Here is a 25821-nt window from a genome sequence, read left to right on the forward strand (position 1 = left end):
AAATTTAAATAAAGAAATTTAATTTAATAAAAATAATTAATTAAATTTCAATATTTGTACCAAACAAATCATTAATCTAAATCTATATTAATTACATTCGTTTATTACATTATATTTTTCATATTTTTGCAAAGTCATTTAGATTGATATATTACCTTCAAATAACGAAATGATTAATTACGCGTGATATTGTAATCATGAAATCCATAAACGTCATTTTATAATTTATATATAATTTTTATAAAAGAAATCGAATATAATTTATTTTGCTAAAATTATTTATTTTATTAAAAAAAAATTTATTTTTCAAACTATTTTTTTTTTTACTTTTGTTATACAAAATATTTCATCAAATTATATCCTTCTATTCAAATGAAGTTGCAGAAAAATTGTAGAAAAATTTATTAACATTTATTACTTATTTTAGTAAATATCATCTTTTTTTTTTTACTAATGAACTAATTTATTAAAATATTTTCTTTAATAAAATTATAAAAATTTCTTTTATAAAAAAAAAAATATAAAAGAATGTTTAAAATATAATAATAAAACTATTTATATTGCTATTATAGCTTACAATCTATATAAACTTTTTGAAAAATAAAATATGTTGCAAAAAAATAAATTATATGAAAATTAAATAAATATAACATAAAAAATAAATAATTATTATAGACAAATATCAAAGAATTTGTTACATGTAATATTAATATTTTCCTAGAGCAAAGATCTAGCGAGATATATTCTGTATTAATTATTATAATTCTATATAATGCTCAAAAAAATAAAATAATTTGATGTATAAACATATTATAATTATTATTTATATTTGAATTATTTTCAAATTTTATTTCACATCATCTTTGAGACTTTTCCCTTATTATTTTATTCAAATCCCATAAGAATAAGAATACAAAATTAATATAATAAAAACTATATAATAATATATTATATAACGTTTGAATATAATAATAACAATATAATGATAGAGGAGATCCTATATTTGATGAACATAATATGAATCATATTAGAAATGTAGAAGGTATAAAATTAATCATTCCCTTATTTACAAATATTAATCGACTATTAGTTTGTTTATAAATTATATTAACTAAAAGAAATAATCCAGAAGATATTAATCCATAAGAAATTATTATTATATATCTACCAATTAATCTTAATTTTAAAAATGTTAATATTCTCATAATTATTAAACCCATATGAACAATTGAAGAAATTGCAATAATTGATTTCATATCATATTGTATTAAACATATTAATCTTAATACTAATACTCCAAATAAATTTACTACAATTAAAATTTTTCTAAAATAAATAAATTCAATTTTTATTATTATTATTAATCGTAATATTTCATAATAATAACAATATAATAATTAAAAATTCATGAAACACATTATTAATAAGGCTTTAATATTCCATTCATTAACATCTTATATTCATTATATCTGCCTTGACGTTATTGATGATTCAAGCACCATCTATGATGTAATCACAACAATCGGTTCAAAACAAAAGAGACGCGTCAAACTGCTCAAAAAAGAAGAATAACGCTCGCGCATGATACAATCTTAGATATAGAAAGTGTGTCACTTGGAGATACAAGAAACGTGCACCTTGCGGATCACCGGAAATAAATCGTGAGCTGGAATCGAGACCAATACGCTCGCTCAGTGTCTGGCCGTAAGAAAAATTTATAGTTACCTCGTGAACGGGCAGTTAAAGGCGAGCAGTTTTCCGTCGATGAGGAAAAGCTTGTTCCAATTCATTCCCGGCGAAATGGACGGATATACCATGCACTTTTCCAATACACTTAACATTTAGTTTCGTTTATCTCTGAGGAGAGATAGTACGTATTGTTTCCAAGTTGCACGTAATATACTTATAAGGGAAATTGTCCGTATTGATTCCTGATGTATCTGTGAACAGTTACTATTCGCCGGAAGTACTTCTCCGCTCTTCTTTTATAGCTAACTTGCATTTATTCTGTATAGTACACTATTGGTCGAATTACTATTGTTGTGTTGATTGTTATTGAGACGTTTCGATTGTTTTTGTTAGAAGATTGCTTTGAGAAATAAAAAAACGTTGTTATTAAATGTGAAACTTTATTATACGGAAATTATACTGGTGATATTTGGATTGTTTTGCAAGAAACTTAATCTAATTTGAAAATTTTAATTTAAAAAAAAAAAATTTTTGCGTATATAGAGCAATTTTTTTCCTGGTCGAATATTATTTTCGAAAGGTGAAATTAAAGTTTTCCATTTTTTTTTTAAATAGAGCAAAAATTTAAATTATAAAATGTTTTAGTGCTCTTTTATTTTTTATTTCGCTTTTTTATTTCATTATAAAAAAAAATTCATAGATAAAAGTACCAAAAATTTTTCAGATAGAAAGATTGTATCAAAAATTCAAAAAATATTAAAAATTTTATTCTTTCAAAAAGATTTCTTTCTTTCTTTCTTCTTTCAAAAAGACAAAAAAATTGTTCCATGTATCAATCTCTCAAATATTTTCATATAAAATATATTTTATCATATAAAATATATCATATAAAATATATTTTCTTTAATGAAAACAGATTAATAGCAGTTTATATATTTCTTTTTTATTGTTGTTTTGACTAACTTCACTAACTGTTTATGAAAATAGACAGAAAAAGTAATAGCAGATAAAATATAATACATCAAAATTTTGTTGTTTGAGAATAGAAATATTTCTTACATGTGTTAAAAATAATGGTTATAAAAAATTGTTTATATTAAATTTAGAAGGTAAATAGAAAAAAAATAATGGATTTTTATTTAGAATATTAAAATAGTAATTTTTTCAATATTTTTATCAATTGTATCGTATAAAATTTTTATAAAATCAAATTTGATTTGTAATCATGATGATTAATCTTTTTTTTTTCTTGCTGACATATACAGTTTCAAAACTATTCCATTGAAAACTATAGGATGTGCTATTATTTTTTGTACAACTTTTTTCTATTTGTTGCGTTAAATTTACGATTTTATCAAGCGCTGAAAGAAGTTTCTCCATCATTTATAACATTCTTTAATTTCAATAGAGAATGTATCTATTGCTTTCTTTGTTAAATATTTCGATACAACATTAGTAATTGTCCAAATAACTAATTCTTCAAACTTTTCTATTAAGAAATTGTAAATAAAACTTTTTTTATATCTTGTAATAATAGTAATTAATTTTTTTTTTTACAACTTTCATTTCGATGTCGTTACACAATGTATATGTATATTTAATTAAATAATTTTTATCGTTGATTCTCTATCGTAAATGAAATTCCTTATATTTCAATCTCTTGACCATTTGTTTCTCATTAATTAGAAGTTGATTTTCGTACGTGTATCTTTCCTGTTTGCGTATGAAACATTTTAGTATTTCAACGAGCAACGGCTTGTAAATTCCCAGTTGACCTTACTGGGAACACGATTCTATCGCAAGGATTGCCACCGAATTAATTTTGAGAAACTAGTTGTGAACAGAGGGATAGCGAATGATAACCTATAGTCGACTGTGTGCTGTTTGTTTCAAGCTATCTATGTATCGTGAATCGTCGTCTTGAATGTATAACTATTGGCTGAACTCTTGATTATAAGACTTCTAAATTGTACACGTGAGAATGTTGCCTCAAACTTGGATATTAAATTTCACTCTAATTTCGATTCTCTTCCATTGATAAATATTCTGAGGATATAGAATATTTTCCTTTCCTTTTTTTTTATCATATTGCTAAAGATGATTGCTTCTTTAACCTCTTTAGGGATATTATAAGACATCAAAAACATCTTTGCAATACTTTTAAAACTATGATTGTCAAGTTGTCAAACTATAAAATAAAATATTAAGAAACTGAGTTTTTTATTATTAAAAGGTTCTGTAGTGAAAAATTTTTCAATGATTTTTAATTTTTTTTATACATATATATATTCCTGAAGTTAAAATAAAGTTAAAATGAAGTATTTGATATTTTTTTTTTTTGTGATTGACGACAATATTTTTAAAGTTTTTTTTAGAAAGTATTTTATTTATATAATAATCCACCATTTTTTATTCGTGACTTTAAAAAAGATGACCTTAATAAAGATTATATATTGCTATTTCTTTCTATAGTATTATCTCTTTTCGTATTAAAAAATAAATAGGAATAAATAACAATAAACAAAAAAGCAATGTCGAACCTGTGATTCACAGATTATAGTTCTTTTTTCTTTTTGTCTGCTTGTAAGAGGAATTATCTCTTCAAATTTCCAGATATTTTATTGTTGTTACTAACAAATAACAAAATATTTCGTTTGTGTCATTATATAAACACAAAATTTAATATAAAATTTCTCGTTTATTAATCATATCAGTGATAAGATAATGCAATATTATTTTCTATTTTTTTGTATAATTTTTCGATTATGTTTTATTTTACAAAAAAAAAAAAATTAATGACTGAATTAATTAAAAATTGTGTGAATCCATCGAAGTTTCTAGAGCATTTCTCTAGAATGGAAAGAGTTATCTCTAACGATAGATGTAATTTTAAAACCAATTGCAAAATAATCTAGAATTTTTTCTTAAAAAATAGATAAAAGATAAAAATTTTATCTTTAAAAATAGTTTTACCGTTTTATATATTAAAAATAGATGTTTTATGTAGAATAATATTCTTAAAATTATTAAAAATAGAAGAAATTCCATAAAACGAGATTAAATGGCATTACAGCACTCTTTTTTTATGAATTTGGAGGAAAAGTATGTTCGTATAATCAGGTTGTTATAATAGAAGTGCATCTAATACCTTTTTAACCTATGATTTTTCGTTCAATTAAAAGGAGTTCGTATGAAAGGATTTTCTTTAAAACAACATATAAAATATTATAAATTTAGAAATAATTGTGCAAGCGCAATAAATACGCTTAATAAATTCATTTTGTATCATAGTTATGATATATGTTTTTCTTCAAAATGCATAATATCAAATAAACAATGAATAAATAAAATATCGATTAAATAATAAAATATCAATTCTCTTGCACAATTCAAACATTTTCTATCTACAAAATAAGAATTATTTTCTAGCAAGACGAAGAAATAACTATCATTATCGTTTGCAACTTCAAACTTACTAGAACTACAGACATTCGAGCATTTAAAGCACAATTCAAATTGCAAATTACATAACAAGGAAGATTCAAAATGCAAATATTATTACACCTTGCATTTCAATTATATATATAAATCATATTAATAAATATTCGAATAATAAATATTTGGATTAAATAATATTCGTATAATAAAGATTTCATTGTAATATATTACAGAAATTTAACTTACATGCATATTGTATAACATGCAAAATAAAAAAATTGTCGGGAATTGTTCGTTAAATATTTCATATTTATAAAGATTAGAAGTGTTTTCAAACTGCTTGCTGCAATGACAGAGCTTTTTGTCTGTGATGCTAAACTTTATAATCGACTTTGAAACTAAGAACGAAAATTCATCTGTTTCTGAATAATCTTTTACGAAGATCAAATTGAACTTTGGAAAACTTCTACTATAGTTTATTTGTATTGAAAATGCAAAAGTAAAATCTATAATTTCGATATTTATTTTGATGTTGATATTGTATATAATAAATTTTAGCATTTCTCGAAATCTGCATATCAAATAGATTAATGAAATAAATACTTTTAGAATTATAAATATTAAATTTCTGTACTTTAACAATAATTTTTTTTTATTCATCTTAAATGTTTCAAAATTTTTGAATAAATAATGCAAATAATAAATATGAATTTTATTCATTCATTATTTTTCACGAATCATATTATCGTCTAATTTTACCCATCTGTAAAAATTTCCTTCATTTATTTAATAATATAAACAAATTATACAAATTATATATAATAAAATGATGCATTCATTTTAAGAGAACTTTCAAATCACTTAATATCAAATTAATTAGCCTAATTTTTTCTCTCGAATTATATAAAAACTGATATTTGTACACAATCGATCAAAAAATATTCAAAAAAATAAATATTTAAATATATAGTAAGAAAAGATATCAATAACATATTTGTTATATTCATTATTTGTACGAATAATTCACATTCGAAAATTGAATTTCTTTTTCTTTGTTATTTGGAAAATTATCTCAATATCGATATTTTTCAAAATATTCTATATCAATTTTCATTGAATCTATTAAATTTAGTTTTTTATTAGAAAATTTCAATAAATCTCTCTCAATGAAATTCAAGTTATCAAGATAAGAAGTTCGAAAATTTGAAACAAACAAGATGAAAATGAAATATTACGCGTATTTTATATTCTGAAAATATTTTTTTTAAAAACCTCGCAACATATCTTTTTATTTATAAACGTTGAAATTCGAGAGATTGTTTTGCAGTACACCGTATTAATTTTTCATGACAGTTGCCATTTTTACCGTGTAACGTTCCACGTTTAATTTACAACCGACTGACAACGTCAAATATATAAAAGTTTTTTTAAAAAAAAGAGAAGAATCAAGAAGAATAAATTTCGGATACGACTTTGATATCGTCAGAACGCGATGGAATTTTTCCTTCTCATTCTTTCCTCCGTCAATTATCTCCAAGTCTCGGTGGTCATTAGTATAAGCAGCGATGTCGATTACAAGGGTTCTTAATTACGACGTAACTCGAGGAACTTTTTTATTCGTCTTTTTTAGGCTAGCATCTCAATTTGTTCTCAACCTTCTCCCTTCCTACTTTTAAACTTTACTTCTTGAAACTTTTTCCCTTTGGCGAAATCGATCAATGGCCTGAAATTCACGCCAACGATACTTTCTTTTTCTAGGTATGGAAACAAATTAAACGAAACTGGGTGCTAGGATAAAAAGTTTCGTGTAAATATTCAAAGTTTGTGCGATTATTTTCTGAGAAAAATTTACATCTAATTCTTCGAGATTTTAGATGCAAAAAAGGCTCAAGAAATTAAAATTTCAAAATTTTTCAGATTTAAAAAATATTTTTTATGTTATTTTTCATGATATAAAGAATAATAAATTAAGAATTTTTGTCAAATGATAATTTTCTTTAATTTATTCCCAATTTTTTAATTCAAAAATTATCTTTACAAAGTAAGAAATATTATTTGCTCGACACAAAAATTAAATTATAAATTACCAAATGGACGAAAATTTATAAATCAATAAAAATAATTTTTTAAATGAATTGCGGCATTTTGAAAAATTTGTTCATCAAATTTAGATTTCAACAGAATAAATAGATTCGTATTGAGAAACACTGTTATATTTTATAAAAAATTAATTATAAAAATAATGAAGTTGTTTCTTTTTTACATTTATAATTAAAATGGCTACGTTCTTTCTATCTTTTCAACACCGATGCATTGAAAAATGTCTAGATAAAGCTATTAGATTACATAAAAAATCTATTTATCAAATTTCTTTTCTATGATCTTCGAGTTTTTAAATTACAATTATAATTTTGTAAAGTAAGCATTGAATCAAATCTGCAAATGCGAGTTGGATGTTATATTCAAAGACATTTATTTGGCCATATATTTCGTTCAAAATTAATCGCTTTTCCGTTATCGCTAAATATCGTGCTGTGTATTGGAGTATTTCACAAGGGCGTAATATATGAGAAAATGAATACATCAATAAATACGGATGTGGAATGATAAATTTGATACAGGAAATACAGAAAGCAAATTGTAAATTAATACTGTACCTTGTATCGTTATCGTTCTATGAATTTACATAAAGGCGTATGATTCGTTGTTCAGATTTATCGTCAATGTCGATTCGATGATAAAGAAAGGAATGTTATGTGTAGTATGGAATTTGTGGTACACTCTTGATTTCGATATTGCATAAAATGTTCTATACGATTACAAAATTTATAAGAAATTAAATAAATTAGATAGAAATAGTTATAATAAATATTCTATGTAAATGACAGAATAATTTATTTGCAAAATTTTTACAAATTTTCGTTTTAATTTACCAAAAAGATAAAAATGTTCAATATATATAAATAAGATGTTAATTTATTCGTGAAATATTTTTAGAAAATCGAGTCTAGATATAAAAAAATAAATGCAAAAATGTTAATTGAATTATTTATTGACTTATTTATTAAATTATTAGCAATTGAAAAGTGACAGAAACAATCTTATTCTATCTTTTCATTTCTTTTCATTTAATGCAAATCTAAATTGGTTTATTATTATTATTGGTATTATTTATTAAATAAGCTTTAAATGATATTTTTATATATTAATCTTTATTTTGATCTCTAGAATCAATTTTCCACGAATATATTAATATCTTATCAATTTATATTTATATTAACGAAATTCATTTATTATAATTATTTTCTATTTTAAAACTGAGCAATCAAAAATATTTTCTCTTATAAGGAAATAGAATAAATATATAGTTATAAAGAATTAAAAAAATGCGAAAAATCTTATTAAATATATTTCTAATATATTTCTTTTAAATTTTAATTCAACGGAAAAATTCAACGGAATATTTATAGCAAAGTCAAGCTCAACGTCAGTGTGTCATTACCGGTTGGATTTTGGCGTGATTAATACTTTTGATTATATCGACTCGCCGTCATTTTTCCTCTTCTCGTGTCTTATACCGGCACCTATTATTTGCATGCAAGATTAACGAGCAGAATTTCAAGGGAGTTCAAGTCCCATGTCACTGAAAAATATTACGTGGCCATGCCGCTGGAAATCAGTGAACAAGGTCTACAATCCGGATTTTCAAGGTAACGACACGAGTATTTCCCTGGGGAGTATACACGTATACCATGGGCAATCACTTCGATTGGAAGATACCAATTTGTTCTACGACGCGATTTCTTAAAATCGAATTCTTTCTATCTGCGGCACAAGTTGTACTTATACTGTTGAAATATATCGTTGTCGAACAGGATGAATATCAGGAAAACAATATTGAACGTTATTAAAATAGATTTTGAAGCAAATTGGAATTTTGTAATTTATATAATCTAATCTTCTTAATTTAGATTTCTATAATTCGAAAACATTGATGAAGATTTTAATTTTGTTCATTTTCTTTCATGATTTATTGTGAAAATTTTTGTAAATCGGAATATAAAAGAATTCAAAATTTCAAAAATTCAATTTCATTTTTTCGATATGCACATTTATATATTTAGAAAATTTCATTCAAAGATAAAAGAAATTTTTATTTTTAAATTTTTTAAACAAATTTTTTATTTTACTAAAAACTTTCTATTAAATTATTGTTTAATATAATATAAATGGACATTTATATTATAATATTTTTTGTATATTATTTATATTTATGTTATATTTTTACATTTTTTCAATTATAGTATATCTATAGTCATGATGATGAATGATAACGAATATAAATTTATGAATGGAATTAATTACTGGAATTTAGTTATGATTGATTCATGAGCAATTAAATTAAATTGATTGCAAGCAAAAAGATACAGAAACCAAATATTTATCTACTTTATTAAACGGAAACAAGCTAACATTTTCCTTTGTATTATTAACGAAATAACGAATCGTATTGATTTATATTCATTCGTCAAAATTCATTAATATTTCGTATTAGTCACAGTACGATTGTCACGTACAAATCCGGATTAAAATTTAAGCTGGATTGTTTCTAATTTCGACTGAACGAGAAACATGCTTATTTGGAATTTTTTTTATTTGTGCAAAAGATATAATTTATTTATTACGTTATAATTTATTTGAATTAATATAAATTATATGATTTATATTATATGATAAAGCAAATGACGTAATTTAAGCATTAAAAAATATATAAATGTTTTATTGCTATAATATCGATATTATTTTTATATTCGTTATTAATTTAAAACATCAGTGAGTAAATTATTTACATAAATTAACTTTAAAATGAGATTTAATAAATTTCAATAATTTTTATTTTTACAATAATTTAGGAAAGTTACTAATTTTTTAGAATTTATTTTTAGTTTATTAAAGAATGCACTTTAAATAATTTTCAAATGTATAATACAACAACATACTTTTATATTCTTATATTTATTTTTAAATTGATTTTAACTTTTTTGAGAGATTCTAGATCATAGATCTAGGTTATGGATTTATAGCTTTTCTTTCCTAAATTAACTAAATTATTATTATTATTAAATAACTAAATTATTATTATATTTATTTTTTCATTATAATTACAGATATAAAAATATAATATAAAAAAGGTTTTTATGAAAACATATGTGATATAATAAACTTTTTGATCAAATAAAGTATAAACACTTTAAACATCATTAGATAATTTACAAAGAAAAAAATATTCTAAAATATTAATAAAATTTCTCTCTTTATTGTAAAAAATTATTGAATTTCTTAAACAAACTTAATTTTTTCTTTATCTATAATATAGTTTGCAAATTTCGCAAATTTCGATTGCTTTCATTGCATAATACGAGTTCAGAATTTCTCATTTCCGCGGATATGAATTAAATCTTGTTTTGATACAAATTTTCTGTTTGTCCACTTGTGATTTGCACATTCAGATTAGAAATACACGTATAAAAATTATAATATTATATTAAAATTATAAATTATATATTATATTATATGCATTATTTATAATATTCCACACTATTAATATAATTAGGAAAGCAAGTATACTTTGTATAAATTGTGCTATTACACATAGAAGATTTACTTATATATATTTAATTTAATTAAATATATTTAATAAAAAATCTAAAACTAGAAATTTTGATTATCTTTTTTAAAATTATTTTTTAAAATTCTTTTTTAAAAATCATAAAAATATTAATAAATAATTAATACTAGAATGTATTGAAATGATAAAATAATATACTCTACTATAATTAAATTAAAACAATAAATGTACAAATAAAATATATTTGATTTAGAATCTAAATTGATCGAAATGTATAACAAGATTTGAATTAATTATTTAAGATTAGAATGTATAATCTTTTTAGATTTTAAATAGATTTTGAAAAAAATATGTAAGTAGAATAAATGTTTAGAAATGTACAATAAAAATCAGACTCAGAATTGAGAATTATAGTCAAAATAAAAATGTACTTTATATATAATATATTATGCTCTATACACAAATTTAAATTTTATTGAAATCAGATTTCATAAAATAGCATTTATAAATACTTTTATGAACCTCTCTGTATATTTATATAGCATGTTTCACGTAAAAATTTCATTCAATTCCTTTCATTTATAAATATTCTCAATTCAAAAAACAAAAAGTATACTTCATATTTTCTAGTATACTTTATTTTTTTTCTAAATTTATAAATATACAATATTGTATGTATTCTGTAACATTAAAATCACAAATTTTTTCGTACATACAAACACACAACACACGCGTTCTAGAGAGAAAAATTCCACAAGGGATTCTCTTGCTGAAAGCTCTCAACACTCGACACGAACACGTTCATATCGCTCTTCCATTAAGACGAAGGAAGAAAATAAACCGGACGAAACGATCAAAATTTCTCAAGCCTTCTTTCTCTCCTTCTTTCTCGAAGAGTAAAGAAAGTTCTAGAAATAATACCGCGAATCTCGTGGCAGACACAACGACAATTTAAATAGTAACGTTACGAAGTCGAAAGAACGATGAAAGCGTTGAAGAATCGTGGTGGGGATAAAAGGAGACGAGTAGGGCGGTGAGATAGGTGAAGAGAAAGGGAGATCAGAGGTTAAGTGAAATTGAAGTTGAACCCACTGATGAAAACAGCTTGCGGGATCTAAGGTGGCGGGGGTCTGCTTCGCAATAGTTTCGTTTCCTTTTAATCTCGGTAGGGGTCTCTGCCAACCATAGTGGGAAGACTGTTAATTCCGCTTCCATTTTTCGCGAACAGAGGAAGCAAGTTGAAAGAAACCTGCACGCGAATCTGTGCGTTTTTTCCGTGTGGTTGTGTTAATCTTATACCGTAAAGAAGCAAAGAGAAAAACTGAAACGAGGATTCGTTAATCGAACCATGCTAACTTCTAGGAAGGGAACGTGCATTGGTTCAATTTCTCCATTGTTGGAAAATGATTTATAAGTTTGCACGTGTTGGACCGGCCATTGTTGTTTCCCGGACGTTTTCAACGTTCCATTTAAGAGATACTGTATACCACGAACAATATAAATGGGGATTAACGCGGTATGATTGCATACACGATTTATTACTGTGTTCCGATATCAACATAGTGTCAGGTATTTTGTCAGTATATTTAATGGAAATATCTGAATATGAATTTTGATGAATTATTTATTCATAAAAAGTTATATTAATATTTAGATTTTTTTATTGAGTTCCTTGATTAGTTGAAAAATATATATTTTTATATATTTATATAAGTACATATATATAACAAGTAACATAGATTTAAAAAAAATATTATATTTTTTATATACTTTTTTTTTGTTAATTCTGTCAAACATCTATATTATTTTAGTTATCTTCCAATATCTATTCAATATTTAGCAAATTTTTGTGTTTTAATTATAGAAATAAAATTATATCAAATCTTCATATTTCATGGCAAAATCGAATCATTCTCTTTTATTCATAGTTACAATTTTTCCTTATCATATGATATATGATTAAATCAATTTTATAATTGTTAAAATATTTGAATAAGTTTTTTTAAAGAATTTTTATTTTATTTGAAAAAAAATTCATAACTATACTAAGAAATATTATATATTTGCGCAAATCCTATGCATTTGTCGAACTCGATTGACCATAAGATAATATGTAAATTATTATACACATACAAAATACGATATGATATTTACATTTGAAATAAATTCTACGTATAACCTTTATGCAAATTATTTTTTTCCAATATTTACAATAAACTTTATAACGTTCATATCGTATCTTTAAAAGAGATATAATTAACCATTCAATATTTTACATATGATATATACATATATTAATAAAATTTCAATTTTTAATCTCTTTAATAATTTTTTGTTTGAATATACGAATATATTTTAAACGCAAATGGAAAAACATAAAATATTCTGTTAAATATACTTTCATATGATATGACGGTATTTAACGGTATTTAAGTTAATAGCATCGAAGCGCTATTTTTCTTTTAAAAGAAAATTCTATGAAATAGAAACCGTTCACTGTCGAGAAATAATCATAGTTCTAGCGTGTTCGCAATCTTTCATATCGTGTTAGATAGGTTTCAACGATCGTAGAGTGTTCTTTTGATAAAGGACTTACAGAATGTAGGGTAGAATGTTTGATCGATGATTTCGAAGAAATTGAAAGTCTCAGTGAAATAAAATTCCTGTCAGAATATAAGGTGTACTATGGACCGCGATGTAATAGATATTAAATTAAAGGCAATAAAATGGGATAAAATTTCATCAATTTATTATTTACAGTTATCTCTCTTATATGTATATAATATAATAAATATTTTGAAAACATGATTTCGATATAATACAATGTAGAAATTGCGATTTTGTCGAAATCTTTCTATAATATGATTAAACTTGATATAATTAACTTTATAGCAATATTTTTTTCATATATTTCAACACATAATTTATATTAATTTTTAAATTTCTAAATTTTGCTTCAATACGATTTTAATACGATATAAAATGAATTAACTATATCATAAGGTTATCAACGATAGCTTTAATAGTAGCATTAATAGAAATGATAACCAAATTATATATTCTTTGTAAAAAAAAAAAGAAAAATCTTTGATTTGGACGCTCTTCGTAATATACTATTTAAAATTTATTATCTTTTTATTAAAAAATTTTCACTTCAATCTGGATTATTTGAAAAATCTGGTTATTTGAAAAAATTTGATATTATTACATGCACCAAACATGTATAATGATGGATCAGTAACCTAGAATAATTGCATATGACACAATTGATGGTTTTGCTTATTCTAATGCGGATGATAAATTTTATTTCTTTCAGTTTCATTTATTAATTTCTATTCGAAAGAACTTAAATCAAAATAAATTTATAACAATAAAATGAATGAGATTTATATGGAAAAATTAATTAAATTTTTCGAATAAAGAAATAAATAATTCATGATTCAATTCAAATTCTCTGAAAGAAAATATTTAGTAAGATTTTATATTCACTTTTATTGGTTCTGAATAATGAAAAGAAGTCTGTGAGGCATTTAAAATTAATTAAAAGTTTTACTTTCAATTAATATACTAAATGAATTTTTATTTTTGATACTAAAAAAAAAAAACAAATAAATACACAAATATATATTTATGTATTTTTGTTTTTTGTTCAATGTTTTACTATTTCGAATTTGATGGTTTATGTCTTTTTTAGTAGTTATGCTAGTAGAATTTACATATTGCACATTTGTATATTATTTTTTAATGCATCATTTTTACTCAGAAGTATCTATTTATTTCTATTTAGAAATTTTCCATTGAAGTGTAATTATATGTATATTTCGTTTTTTTTTTCTATCTATAATCTACGTATTTTCATGTGCAATTTATGTTAGTTTATTCTCATATTTGTTAAATATCTTTGCCTTTCTACTTTCAAATGAACAAACTAATACAAAATAATTCTGAAAACTAGTTCACATACAGGGTGTTTTGCAAATCAAGGACAATCAATTCTTCAAAATTATTCTTTATGCAACAATGAGTTGAAAAAAACGTACAATTTTTCCATTTTTTTGAATAATCTTGAAAATTTATTCAAATATTGGAAATTTTTTGAATAAAAATGAAAAAAATGAATTGGTTAATATTTGATTACCTGATTGGATACTATCGATAGAAGGTTATTACATATGAAAATAAGCAAAAAATATAGAATAAAATTTTATCACTTAAATTCATATTTTTGAGAAAATCGAGATTCAACACGTGTATACAATAAATCATAAATATAATCGATGAATTCTACATTTTTTGCTCATTCTCAAATATAAAATAAATTTCTATCGATGTTCACTCACGTAATTAATTTAGCCAATTTCACATGTGTTCTGAAAAATCGTCTTCAAAATATGATTTATTCAAAAACTAAAAAATTTTATTTTTTCTTTTCGATTCACTGTTGCACATAAAATCATTTCCACTTTTTCGTCTACCATTCAGTCTACATAAACATTTTACTACTTACCTCGATTCTTTTAATATATTGACATACCTGTTGCTATTAAACGGGAAAGAAATATTATACATAATAGACAAAAAAGATATTATTAATTTTACGCACCGCGATCGATACATTCTCGTTTGTTTTCACGATGCATGTGCACATATGCATCGATGTTTGTTTGTACACTGAAATATTCAACGAAACTGAGTGTACACTAGAGCCGGTAGGTAAACAAAGGCAGTTCAAGCTAGATTGTTAATAGGCATGAATGCCCTAAAGGATAGCATTCGAGTCCTCTCTCGCGTTTCGAATACGAAAAGAATGTATAATTCAACAGAAAAACAGAAATAAACTTCCATCTTTCTTCTAAAATTGTAGAAAATGAAAAAATTTTATAACAATACAATACATACAATAACAATACAATTATAAAACTTATATTAAAAAATTGTTAAAAAATTATGAAATTTACCTAATCCAGAAATTCTATATTTAGTGAAAGTTTATGTATATATAGTGCATTGATTATTATTGCTACGTCTCTTCGAGTGTGTGAACTCGACCTTCAAACTTTCATTATTTTTTCGTTATACAATTTCATTTGGGAATAGTTTTTAACTCTAGGATAATAGAAAATTGAAATGTGAATATTTTATAATTTAAAATTTTTTTTTGTTATAAAATTCGTTATAAAATCGTTATAAAATTATATTTTAAAAAATAGAAAAAAAATTGGAAATTTTAAGATTCATTATAATATTAATAAAAAAATTGTTTCATATATATTTACAATATTTGCAATATTGTAATGCAAATATGAAAATAATTTGTTGAACGTTAAATTAAATTATAAAATCTATCCAATTTTTATGTATAGACTTATATTTATTTTAAAAATATTTTTGATATTTTTTTAATAATAAAAATTAATTTTTAATAATAAAAATTAATTAATAAAGTTTATTTTAAAATTTTAATTGTATTATTTTCGTGTTACTTTAATATTAATTAATTTGTTTTAATATTAATTAAATATCTAATTTTTATTATTTTATCAATAGAAAAGTATGATCATTTTATTATTAATAATATAATTTTATAATATGATATAATTATTAAGGAATAATACTGAGTATATTAAATTATATTATAATTATTTTTATATTAAATGAAAAGAGTATAAAATAACTATAATAATATCATACAACATAGAAAAAGAAAACATGATGATAATATAAAACTAAAATAATTTCAGTTTAATTAAGGATATAACTAAAAAACAGTTTGAGATACTTACGAATTTATTATTATTAATATATTTATTATTAAAATGTTATTTTTAAATAACAGCATTTGTTTTTGTTATTATATGTATGTATATGTAATAACTGTATTAAAAAAAAATTTTTAATACTTTTGAACAAATTGTAAATAAATTGTACTTTTGTCAAAAATAATTTCATTACATATGAGAATTTTCTAAATTTCATACGAGTGCCTAATTATAAATAAAAACATGATTTTATGTAATATATTTTTTATATTTTTTTATAATATGTTAATAAATCTATGGCTATAATAAAATCCAAAAAATATTACCATATTATTAATTTATTACTTTTATAAAAAAATTCTATTATAAATTTTAAACATATCATTCTAGTCAAACACGATCGAAATAAGAGCCCTTCTTCTATAATATTTACAATTAATATAAATATCGAAAAAAATCTTTAATCACACGTATTTTTCGAATTAAAAAAAAAAGTAAATCAAATCAAACACGAATTTTTAACTTCGTATTTTTCAATCGGAAAATCCTTCCAATTTTACCATTTATTCGAAATATATTCAAGTTTCAAAGTAAATAATCACAGCGAAACGTATCGCAATATATTTGCATGTATCTATTCATCTAGAAGAGTATACATTTCGACACTCACGGTGCGAAATAATTTTATTGGCCTATTATCTGGCGCCGATTCGAAAAGAGATAAACACGCGAAAAGTCACTTTTACCCATCGATACAACAAAGAAAAAGTGAACGCTTGAAAATTCTGCAACACTCTCGGATAATTTGCTCTCGATCCTGTGTTCAATGCGCGCGCTTGTTATTTGTCCGATAGAACCTCGAAACCGCTGAAAGCCCTTCGCGTTCGCGCGTACGAAACGAATATTTCTCGCGCGATTCGAGTTTCGTTTCCTCGTTTTTCCTCTCGAATATCCCGAAATAATCGTGCAAAAGGGCGTATTTCTCATTTTACCACGTCGCAATGTTAAAAAGAAAAAGCACATGTGCAACAGTGAATAAGTGAGAGAGAAAAAGAAAGAGAGAGAGAGAGAGGGAGAGAGAGAGAGGGAGAGAAAGAGAGAAAAAAAGAGGGAGGGAAAGGAGAAAAAAAGTGGAGAAAAAAGAAAAATTAAAAAAAAAATAAAAAAATAAAAAAAAAATACGGCTTGGTATCGAATCGGAAGTACAAAGTAAGCTCGACCGCCGCAGCGCCCAGAACCACTAATGTGCTCGCTCGCAGCGCGGACGGCAACTTCGAGGTGACCTTGGCCACGAAGGCCACCATCTACCATCAAGGATTGGTCGAGTGGAAGCCCCCCGCCATTTATAAATCATCCTGCGAGATCGACGTGGAGTACTTCCCATTCGACGAGCAGACCTGTGTCCTCAAGTTCGGTTCGTGGACCTATGACGGCTTTAAGGTAAACTTGCATGGTAGCCGCTAAGTTCGTGGCAGATAGAAACGGTGGTGGATCCTCCGCGACGTGGAACGACCGCTCGTGATGCGTCGGGGACGGATCCGCCTTATCATAGCCCTTAAGATTTTTAGATTAGATCCGAACGATCGGCTCGTCTAAACTCCTCCCCGGTGCAATTTCTTGAACATTCCTAATTTTCGACTGTCGTTGAGGGGGAAACCCACGCCAGGAGACGGATGCTGCCAGCTTTTCTCCAATCTTTTTTTTTTTTTTTTTTTTTTTTTTTACGCGAAAAAGAAAAAAATACGTAGAAATACGGAGGAGACAGAAGATTTAAGAACAAGAAATTAACAGCGAGCGAGTTGAACGGAATGCTAAGGGAAATGTTCGAAAATTATGGAGAGGAGTAGTGAGGGAATGATTCTGCGAATGTTAAGAGAGAGGCAGAGAATTGTTGTGCAGCCGGGCAGCATCCGGCGCTCTTGAAAAGAGGAGCCAATCGTGATCACGCTCGGCTCGTTTCTTCGGTGATTCCAGCGCCGACGGGAACTACGAGGTGACGCTGATGACCAAGGCCACGGTCTACTATTCGGGATTGGTCGTCTGGCAACCGCCGGCCGTATATAAATCCTCCTGCTCCATCGACGTTGAGTTCTTTCCGTACGACGTACAGACCTGTGTTTTGAAGTTAGGCTCCTGGACCTATGACGGTTTTAAGGTGCCACGCAACAGCAACGAGCACGATCGCCAAGATTGAACCTTTTTGCTCGTCTCATATATATATATATATATGATCGGTCTTTCCCAGTTTATCTTCCTTTCGTTTTTTTACCACTTTTGTTTTTTTTTTTTTTTTTTTTTTTATATATATATGTTCGATCAATGAGAATGCCACCTTAATTACCCGTTATCGTTTCTGCGATGCGCTGGTCTTGGACGTCATACGTCATATTTATATATTATCTATATATATATATATTATACATATATATAAATATATATATATAATATTTTAATATTGTTACTTGATGTGGACTGCAGTGTTATTTTGATTGACAATTCGTCGTGATATCGTACGGTCAGCTCGTTTTTATACATATGTATATGTATATATATTTATATATACATATTTATATACTATATATATATATATATATATATACATATATACTTTCTGCGGTGTGCTCGAACGATCCTACAGGCTCGCATTATATTCAACGCGATCTATTAAAACGGCTCGCGTCGTCGTTTTTGCGAGGATCTGAATTAGGAAATTCAGACGGATTGTGCCCCGATAATGTTTTTTACTAATCATTTTTTTCTTAACAGACCTCTCGTCGTTCGGTGTTTACGTATTTTTTTGCTTAAATACGCGATTATTAGTTGAAATATACCGGCCTGCCCTTTTACTTTCTTTCTTTCTTTCTTTCTTTCTTTCCGCCTTTCTTTCATCTTGTGTGAATGTTTCTTATTAAGAATGTTAGTCCGATCCTCGCTTCGACGAACGACTTGAAAGAGCGATACGTCGAAGGTTTCAAAGGATGCCTCGATCGCCAACTTTGAATCGAGGTGAAAAGAATCTGCTTCGGAGCGTATCCAAACCCGGTCAGGCGCCTCTTTTGACACTTGCACCTCGATCGAATGATCAAAACATTTTGTCGCGGGGATTTCATTATTTCTTTTGACCGTCACTATCCGTCAAATAATTTAGGTTTCCAAGTTTCTTAGGGCTGCCACTGTACATGACACATGAGGGAAAATTATGGAACATTTTTCGAGCGAGATACGCTGATTATATGAAATGTATTTTAATGTATTTCTTTTTCTTTTCAATTATTAGAAAGAAAAATCCAATAAACGAGATTGAGATATACGTAAAAATAAAAATTTTCTTAACGATCTTAACAGTTTTTTATTAAATTAGATATTAAAGAAATATTCATATTTCGTGTGAAATGTTTTGATTTTTTTTTTATTTAAGATTTTGTACAGTACGTATCAATTTATCTGATTAAATTTATAATCCGGTTATATATAGCAGGTATATAACACACATGTAACTATATGATAACTGTTGTTCGAATTAATTAAAAAAATATATATATAACAGAAATTGAAGAAATATAAAATTTTATATTATTTCATATTATATTATTTCAAGAATTTTTTTTTTTTCAAATATGTGTCATCACAGCGTTTTTCATAATTGAATATAACTTTTATTGAATTAAAGTTTGTGTTCTAAAATGTGAAAAGGAACGCTACGAAGTTCGATGTTCTTTTCATTCGTCAATTTATATATCCTTACACACACACACACATATACATACATATCTATATGCATACATCGCATGAAAATGATCGAGCATGTTTCATGGAAGCATCGCTTATAAGCTAACTGTGTAGCCAAATGAAGAATTGAATGTAAAAAAAAAAAAAAAAAAAAGAATTTCGAGGAAATCTCGAGCAAAATGAATCTATTCTCGCTCCCTTTGTCTTCTTTCGATTCCGGTTTTATTGTTGAAAAACTTATCGCAAAATCACGCGCGTTTTCTTTCCGCGTTCCTTTCGTGCTCGTAAAACCTTCTGTGAAATACGTAACAAATCACATCCCAAATCTAATCGGTTCAAAATTCGTACGTGCGGTTAAAAAAAAGGGACCAAGATTTTAAAAACCTGTAATAATTATTAAAAAGAGGAAAAACTGTTTTATCGACAGTCGAATGTAAAGTTGATTTTTCATCATTGACGAACATTCGATGCGAATGAATTTCTTCTAATATTGAATGTGAACAGAGATTGATTCGAGATTTCTAATAAAATTATTAATATTAACAGAGATTGTAGAATAAAGTAAAAACCATTGGTAAGGCTATGCACAAAATGAAATATTTCATGCTAATTTTAACGTTCGAATAATAAACAGATGTGAATTGATTAGATGAGAATAATGTTTTCCACATACGATATTAAATTAATGAAAACTTCTTCACTTTACGTGTATACAATGATCTCTTGTTAATATGAATTAATATCAATAATAATTACGACAATCTTGAATTTGTTTACATTCAATGGCGTTGCGAAGAAATTCATTCATGATATCGAATATTGGTTGAATGATAAAAATAAATTTTATGTTGAAAAAATTGGTTACAGGTTTGTATGTTGATAGAATATTTTTTACTCCTCTTAATTGTATAATGAAGATTGGAACCTTTTTCTTAACATTCTGTATAATAATGTTAGTTCCGCTTCCATTTATCAAGATTATTATAAAGATAGAAGAATCATAATTAGGTCGCTCTCACGAAATTTTTTAACTCTGTGCATCTGATAAAAGCAACGTTGATAGTTTAACAGAAAAATGTCCATTTCGTTTACTCGACTTTTAGACGAATCCAGAAAAATGAAATCCATTTCTATTTTTAATAGAAATTTTGTCAGTGAATTATTCTATAATTAATAATTCTATTGTTCTTTATAAAAATTTTATTGATAAATTTGTTTATAAGTTTTTCAGTTTTGACAATATCGTCTTAGTTTCGTTGTAAAAATATTATTTCATTGTTGGAACAAGATTTTAATAGAAAAAAATTTTAAAAATATCATATTTTTATTAATTTTTGAAATAAAGAGAAATTGAATCTTAACGAAAATTTAATGTAAATTGAATATTGATCTGCGCTCATATACAAATTTGTAAAATAAATAATATTTGAACAACCAAGTATTGCAAATATTCAAATTTTTAATCTAATTCAACAATATTTTAAAAATGGCATAAGAATAATGGTCATAAGAATGACAATCAATTAAAACATTTTGCCATTTTTATCGTTTTTAATCTTTAGACTTAACAAGTATATTATAATTTATTATAATTTTTGTCAGTTATTGTCCTTTAACATAATTTTCTTAAAATAAACATTTTTGTATATATTATTTTTATAATTCAATGTTTTATTTATTAATAAAAAATTTCTTGCAAATAAAAAAAACTTCAAATAACAATAATAAGAAAAGTTTATGAATCAGTTACTGTGCTGTTTCTTAATATATTGTGACTTAAAGATATAGGAAGAGACATTTAATAAAATCAATTATAGAATTAAATAATAATAATAATAATAATAATAATATACAAAATAAATAAAATAAAAGTAAACAAAATTTAATATAGAAAAATATTAAAATTGAAATTTATTTACTAAATTAAAAACAATTTAAGATAGATGAAACGAGGCGAAAACAGAGTGAGACAATAATGACGAAGATACAATTATCTCGCTTTATCTAATACAAACATTATTTTAAATGGCTTACTAAATAAGTTTCAATAACATTTATGTATATCAACTTTTATGTTTCTTTTGATATTTAAAGTCGATTCAAAATTTCAAAATTGTTTTATATTAACACTTTATACATCGTATAATAGATACTATACTTATATTATATATTATATTTATCATAAAGTAAGGTATGCCAAAACATTTTTTATAAGAGATTAATGAAAAAAAGTTAACTTAAATATTTATTATNCCACTTATCTCTTCCGCCATTTGTGAACGAATTAAAGGTCGAGATAAAACGATCTCCATGACAAAACCATAAGGATAACGAAACGTGGTTCCCTATTCGGTTTCCGGCCATTTTGCAAGAATAAAAGATTGCCATTTATTACGAGAAAAATGTAACCTTTTGGCCATTCAAACGCATTTTGAAAATATACCGGATTGTGATTATGAAATGCTCGTTGAATTTTAATCTCCTTCACCATTATAAAATATGGAATTAAATATTCATGGCGTTGTATGAATTATCGATCGGGTTTTCGAATAGGATGAAAGGAAAGAAATGTGTTGAAATATTCGATGATAATAACATAACACAGTATAAATTGCATGTAAATATGGTATAAAAACGAGAGAAAAGAGAATAAGGATGGAGCATGAAATAGTATATACGATAAAATATCGAATTACAGAAAATTCTTCGATCGAAGTATTTTTAGCTCGTAAAGTATTTATCTTGGTTTTTAATTTGATGTCATCTGTGGTAGTATAGCGGTTCGTATTTACGTGTATTTCCAATTAATTAGATTTCGATGTTGTTGATGAAAAATTGTATCATAGAGGAGAAATGTGCGGCGTGAAAGATATTTCGATTTAGAAAAAAGATGCCTATTGTGGATTATGCTTTAGAATATTTTTGCGAGTTGCAGCTTTTATATTTGCCAATTATGAGACTGTTTTAAATTAGTGGAATTACTTCTAGATTGTCATTAAAAGTGTAGAATAAATAATATAAAATAATCATTGGTCGTTGTTGTATCTTTAAAAAAAAAGGATGCACATTTATGAAAAATTTCGTTAAATTTCTTATATCTGAGAAATTTTTCTAAAATATATATAGCATAGTTTGTTTAAATATTTAAAAACAAGTTTTATTATTAATTACTTTTTAAATAATATGCTAATGTGCATACATACATATAATGAAATACAATAATATAATTTTAAATTTCAGAAATGTTTATTTGTTTATAATTTATTTATGAAATCAAAATAATCGAGAATGGGTTTCAGACTGAGATAAAATATTTGAAAAATAATTATTAAAAATATACATATTTTTACTTTGATTGGAAATAATGAGTTTACTTGAGCAGACAAATAATTTTTCTCTGAATTATTTTATTCTCAAATAAAATTATTTTTTATTTCAGAAATACAAATTTTCTTATAATATTTCATGTATTCAAATTCAGATATATATATTTATTAATAATTACAATAATAGATTTATTATAATCTAAAAATCTTTTTAATTAATCAAGAATAATTCTAAATCCAAATATAATTACATTGTACAAAAAAATTCCAAATTTTAAACTATTTGATAGATAATTTACTTATTCATTAATTTATTTATCGTGATTAAAATAAAATTTTTCATTTTACTTAAGTGAATTAAAAAATTAACAAATTATTTAGAAACAATTCATTTATATCTCACACAAAATAACATACTTTCCTTTCCATAGTTTATAAAATAAAAATAAAAATAAAAATTATACTTGAAATAATTCATCATTTAATTCATTATTATTTTCAAGTAAAACATGCACAAATCTAACATATATTAACTTATTATTATCTTAAAATTATTTATACCAATATATATATCGAAATATCGCATTAAAGAAACGTATACATACATATGTAATATTGGCTTTCATAATTTGCAACGTTCTAACTCAAACAATCGGAGGCAAAGTTACGTTCAGTTTGTACACAAGCAGTCGTATATCGGAGAACAAACGATGAATCGAATACGCAATCGTATATATCCCACGCAGCTCCCAATCATAAATTTCACAATGGCGGCAATGGTGGTAACGAAAAGATTCAACGTATGTCATTTAGTTTAAACAACTCGATTATATTTCGAATCTAAGCGAATGATCTGTTATATTATCAACACCGATTCGTTCGTAACTTTTCTGTCAACCATGGAAAGCGTAATTAAACATGCCAACAAAAGCGATTGTTCAACGAAGCGCGATACGATTAAAGAATTTTCTCCTCCTCGTTTTTTGGCATTATTCGATTAACGAGACACGAAGGATAGAAATTAAAACGCGAGTACGTAATGAAGCGGTTAAATTAAATTAGACAGATTTTCATGCTCTCTTGTTAAGAGCTCGTTTTGCTCACTTAAACACACAGATTGGCACAGTAAAAATTCCTTTAATTCGTTGGATTACTATATCGCGTTAAATAAGGATCAAAGAGGTATATACGTAGAATCAGATTTGTACAGATTTTATATTATAATTGAAATTCATTAAAGTTTATTTTTTTAATAACAAGTGGCTTTGTTCATGTAGGTAATATTGATATAAAAGAAGAATAATTGTAATGAGATGCAATGTTATCAAAAAGTATAAATTACAAATTGAAATTTTTCTTGAAATTTATATTTACTTTGTAATAAACATTTTTACAATTTCCTCGAAAATAGAGATTATATTATATTTAACATGTTTTTCAATAAATAAAGATCTTTGAAAAAAATCTGGAAAAATTTAAATGACATTTTCGAATATTCTAAATTTAATCTAGAATAAAAAACTTCAGAAGTAATTTGTTTAAATAAATTATTATTGCGAATTTTTAAAATAATAAGGATTAAAAATATTTTTTTTAAGAATCATTGTTTCACAAATATTTTTTTCTTTTTTATTATAAATTACAAAAATTAATGAAATTTAAAGATATTCTTTTTAAGAGTTGAAAATTAAATAATTCAAAGCATCATTCTTACTTAAGAAGAGAAATATCGAGATGATTTATTTTTATTAAAAATTATGAAAACTTGATTTGTGTAGATGTTAATATTTAATAATCAATTATTAAGCGCAAAAAATTACTAAATAATAGTGTTATACTTTCACATACCAATTGAATTAATTATATAATAGTGTAATTAGATCCTTTAATAGGGTTGAGATATAATAGAATTACATGAGAAATATTAGCACGATATATATCCAGTGTACTATGCAACCTATTTAATACGAAATTCTTGCTTTAATGAGTTCTGCTATTAAAACAATAATGCGTAATTTAAATATAATTTTCCTTATATTATATTGTATGTAACACATTCATTATGAGGTTACAAATTTTAAATCGAATATATTAAAATTCCCTTATAATTGTTCCTCATTTTGTACATTTTACAAATTATTTTGACTTGAAATTGGATATTATAAATTATACTATAAACAACTACATATCATATTATTAAAAGATGATATTTATATTTTATTCATAAAATTTAAATAATTATATATATGGT

At 24.8% G+C, this 25821-nt stretch overlaps 1 protein-coding gene across 2 annotated transcripts in view; it reads left to right on the forward strand.

The window, feature by feature from the left end:
- The window catches only part of LOC122719062 (acetylcholine receptor subunit alpha-like), a 271652-nt gene that overhangs the window by 137696 nt on the left and 108135 nt on the right, over positions 1–25821 (forward strand). Inside the window, exon 5 of one of the 2 annotated variants that reach the window (XM_043944592.1) lies at positions 18490–18670. The exons of the other annotated variant lie outside the window; for it this stretch is intronic. Coding sequence (XP_043800527.1) covers positions 18490–18670 — 181 coding nt within the window. The remainder of the gene's footprint in view (positions 1–18489; positions 18671–25821) is intronic. 2 annotated transcript variants of the gene reach the window in all.

Source organism: Apis laboriosa, unplaced genomic scaffold (assembly GCF_014066325.1).
Source record: "Apis laboriosa isolate Shangri-la unplaced genomic scaffold, ASM1406632v1 scaffold69_cov144, whole genome shotgun sequence".
Lineage (NCBI taxonomy): Eukaryota > Metazoa > Arthropoda > Insecta > Hymenoptera > Apidae > Apis > Apis laboriosa.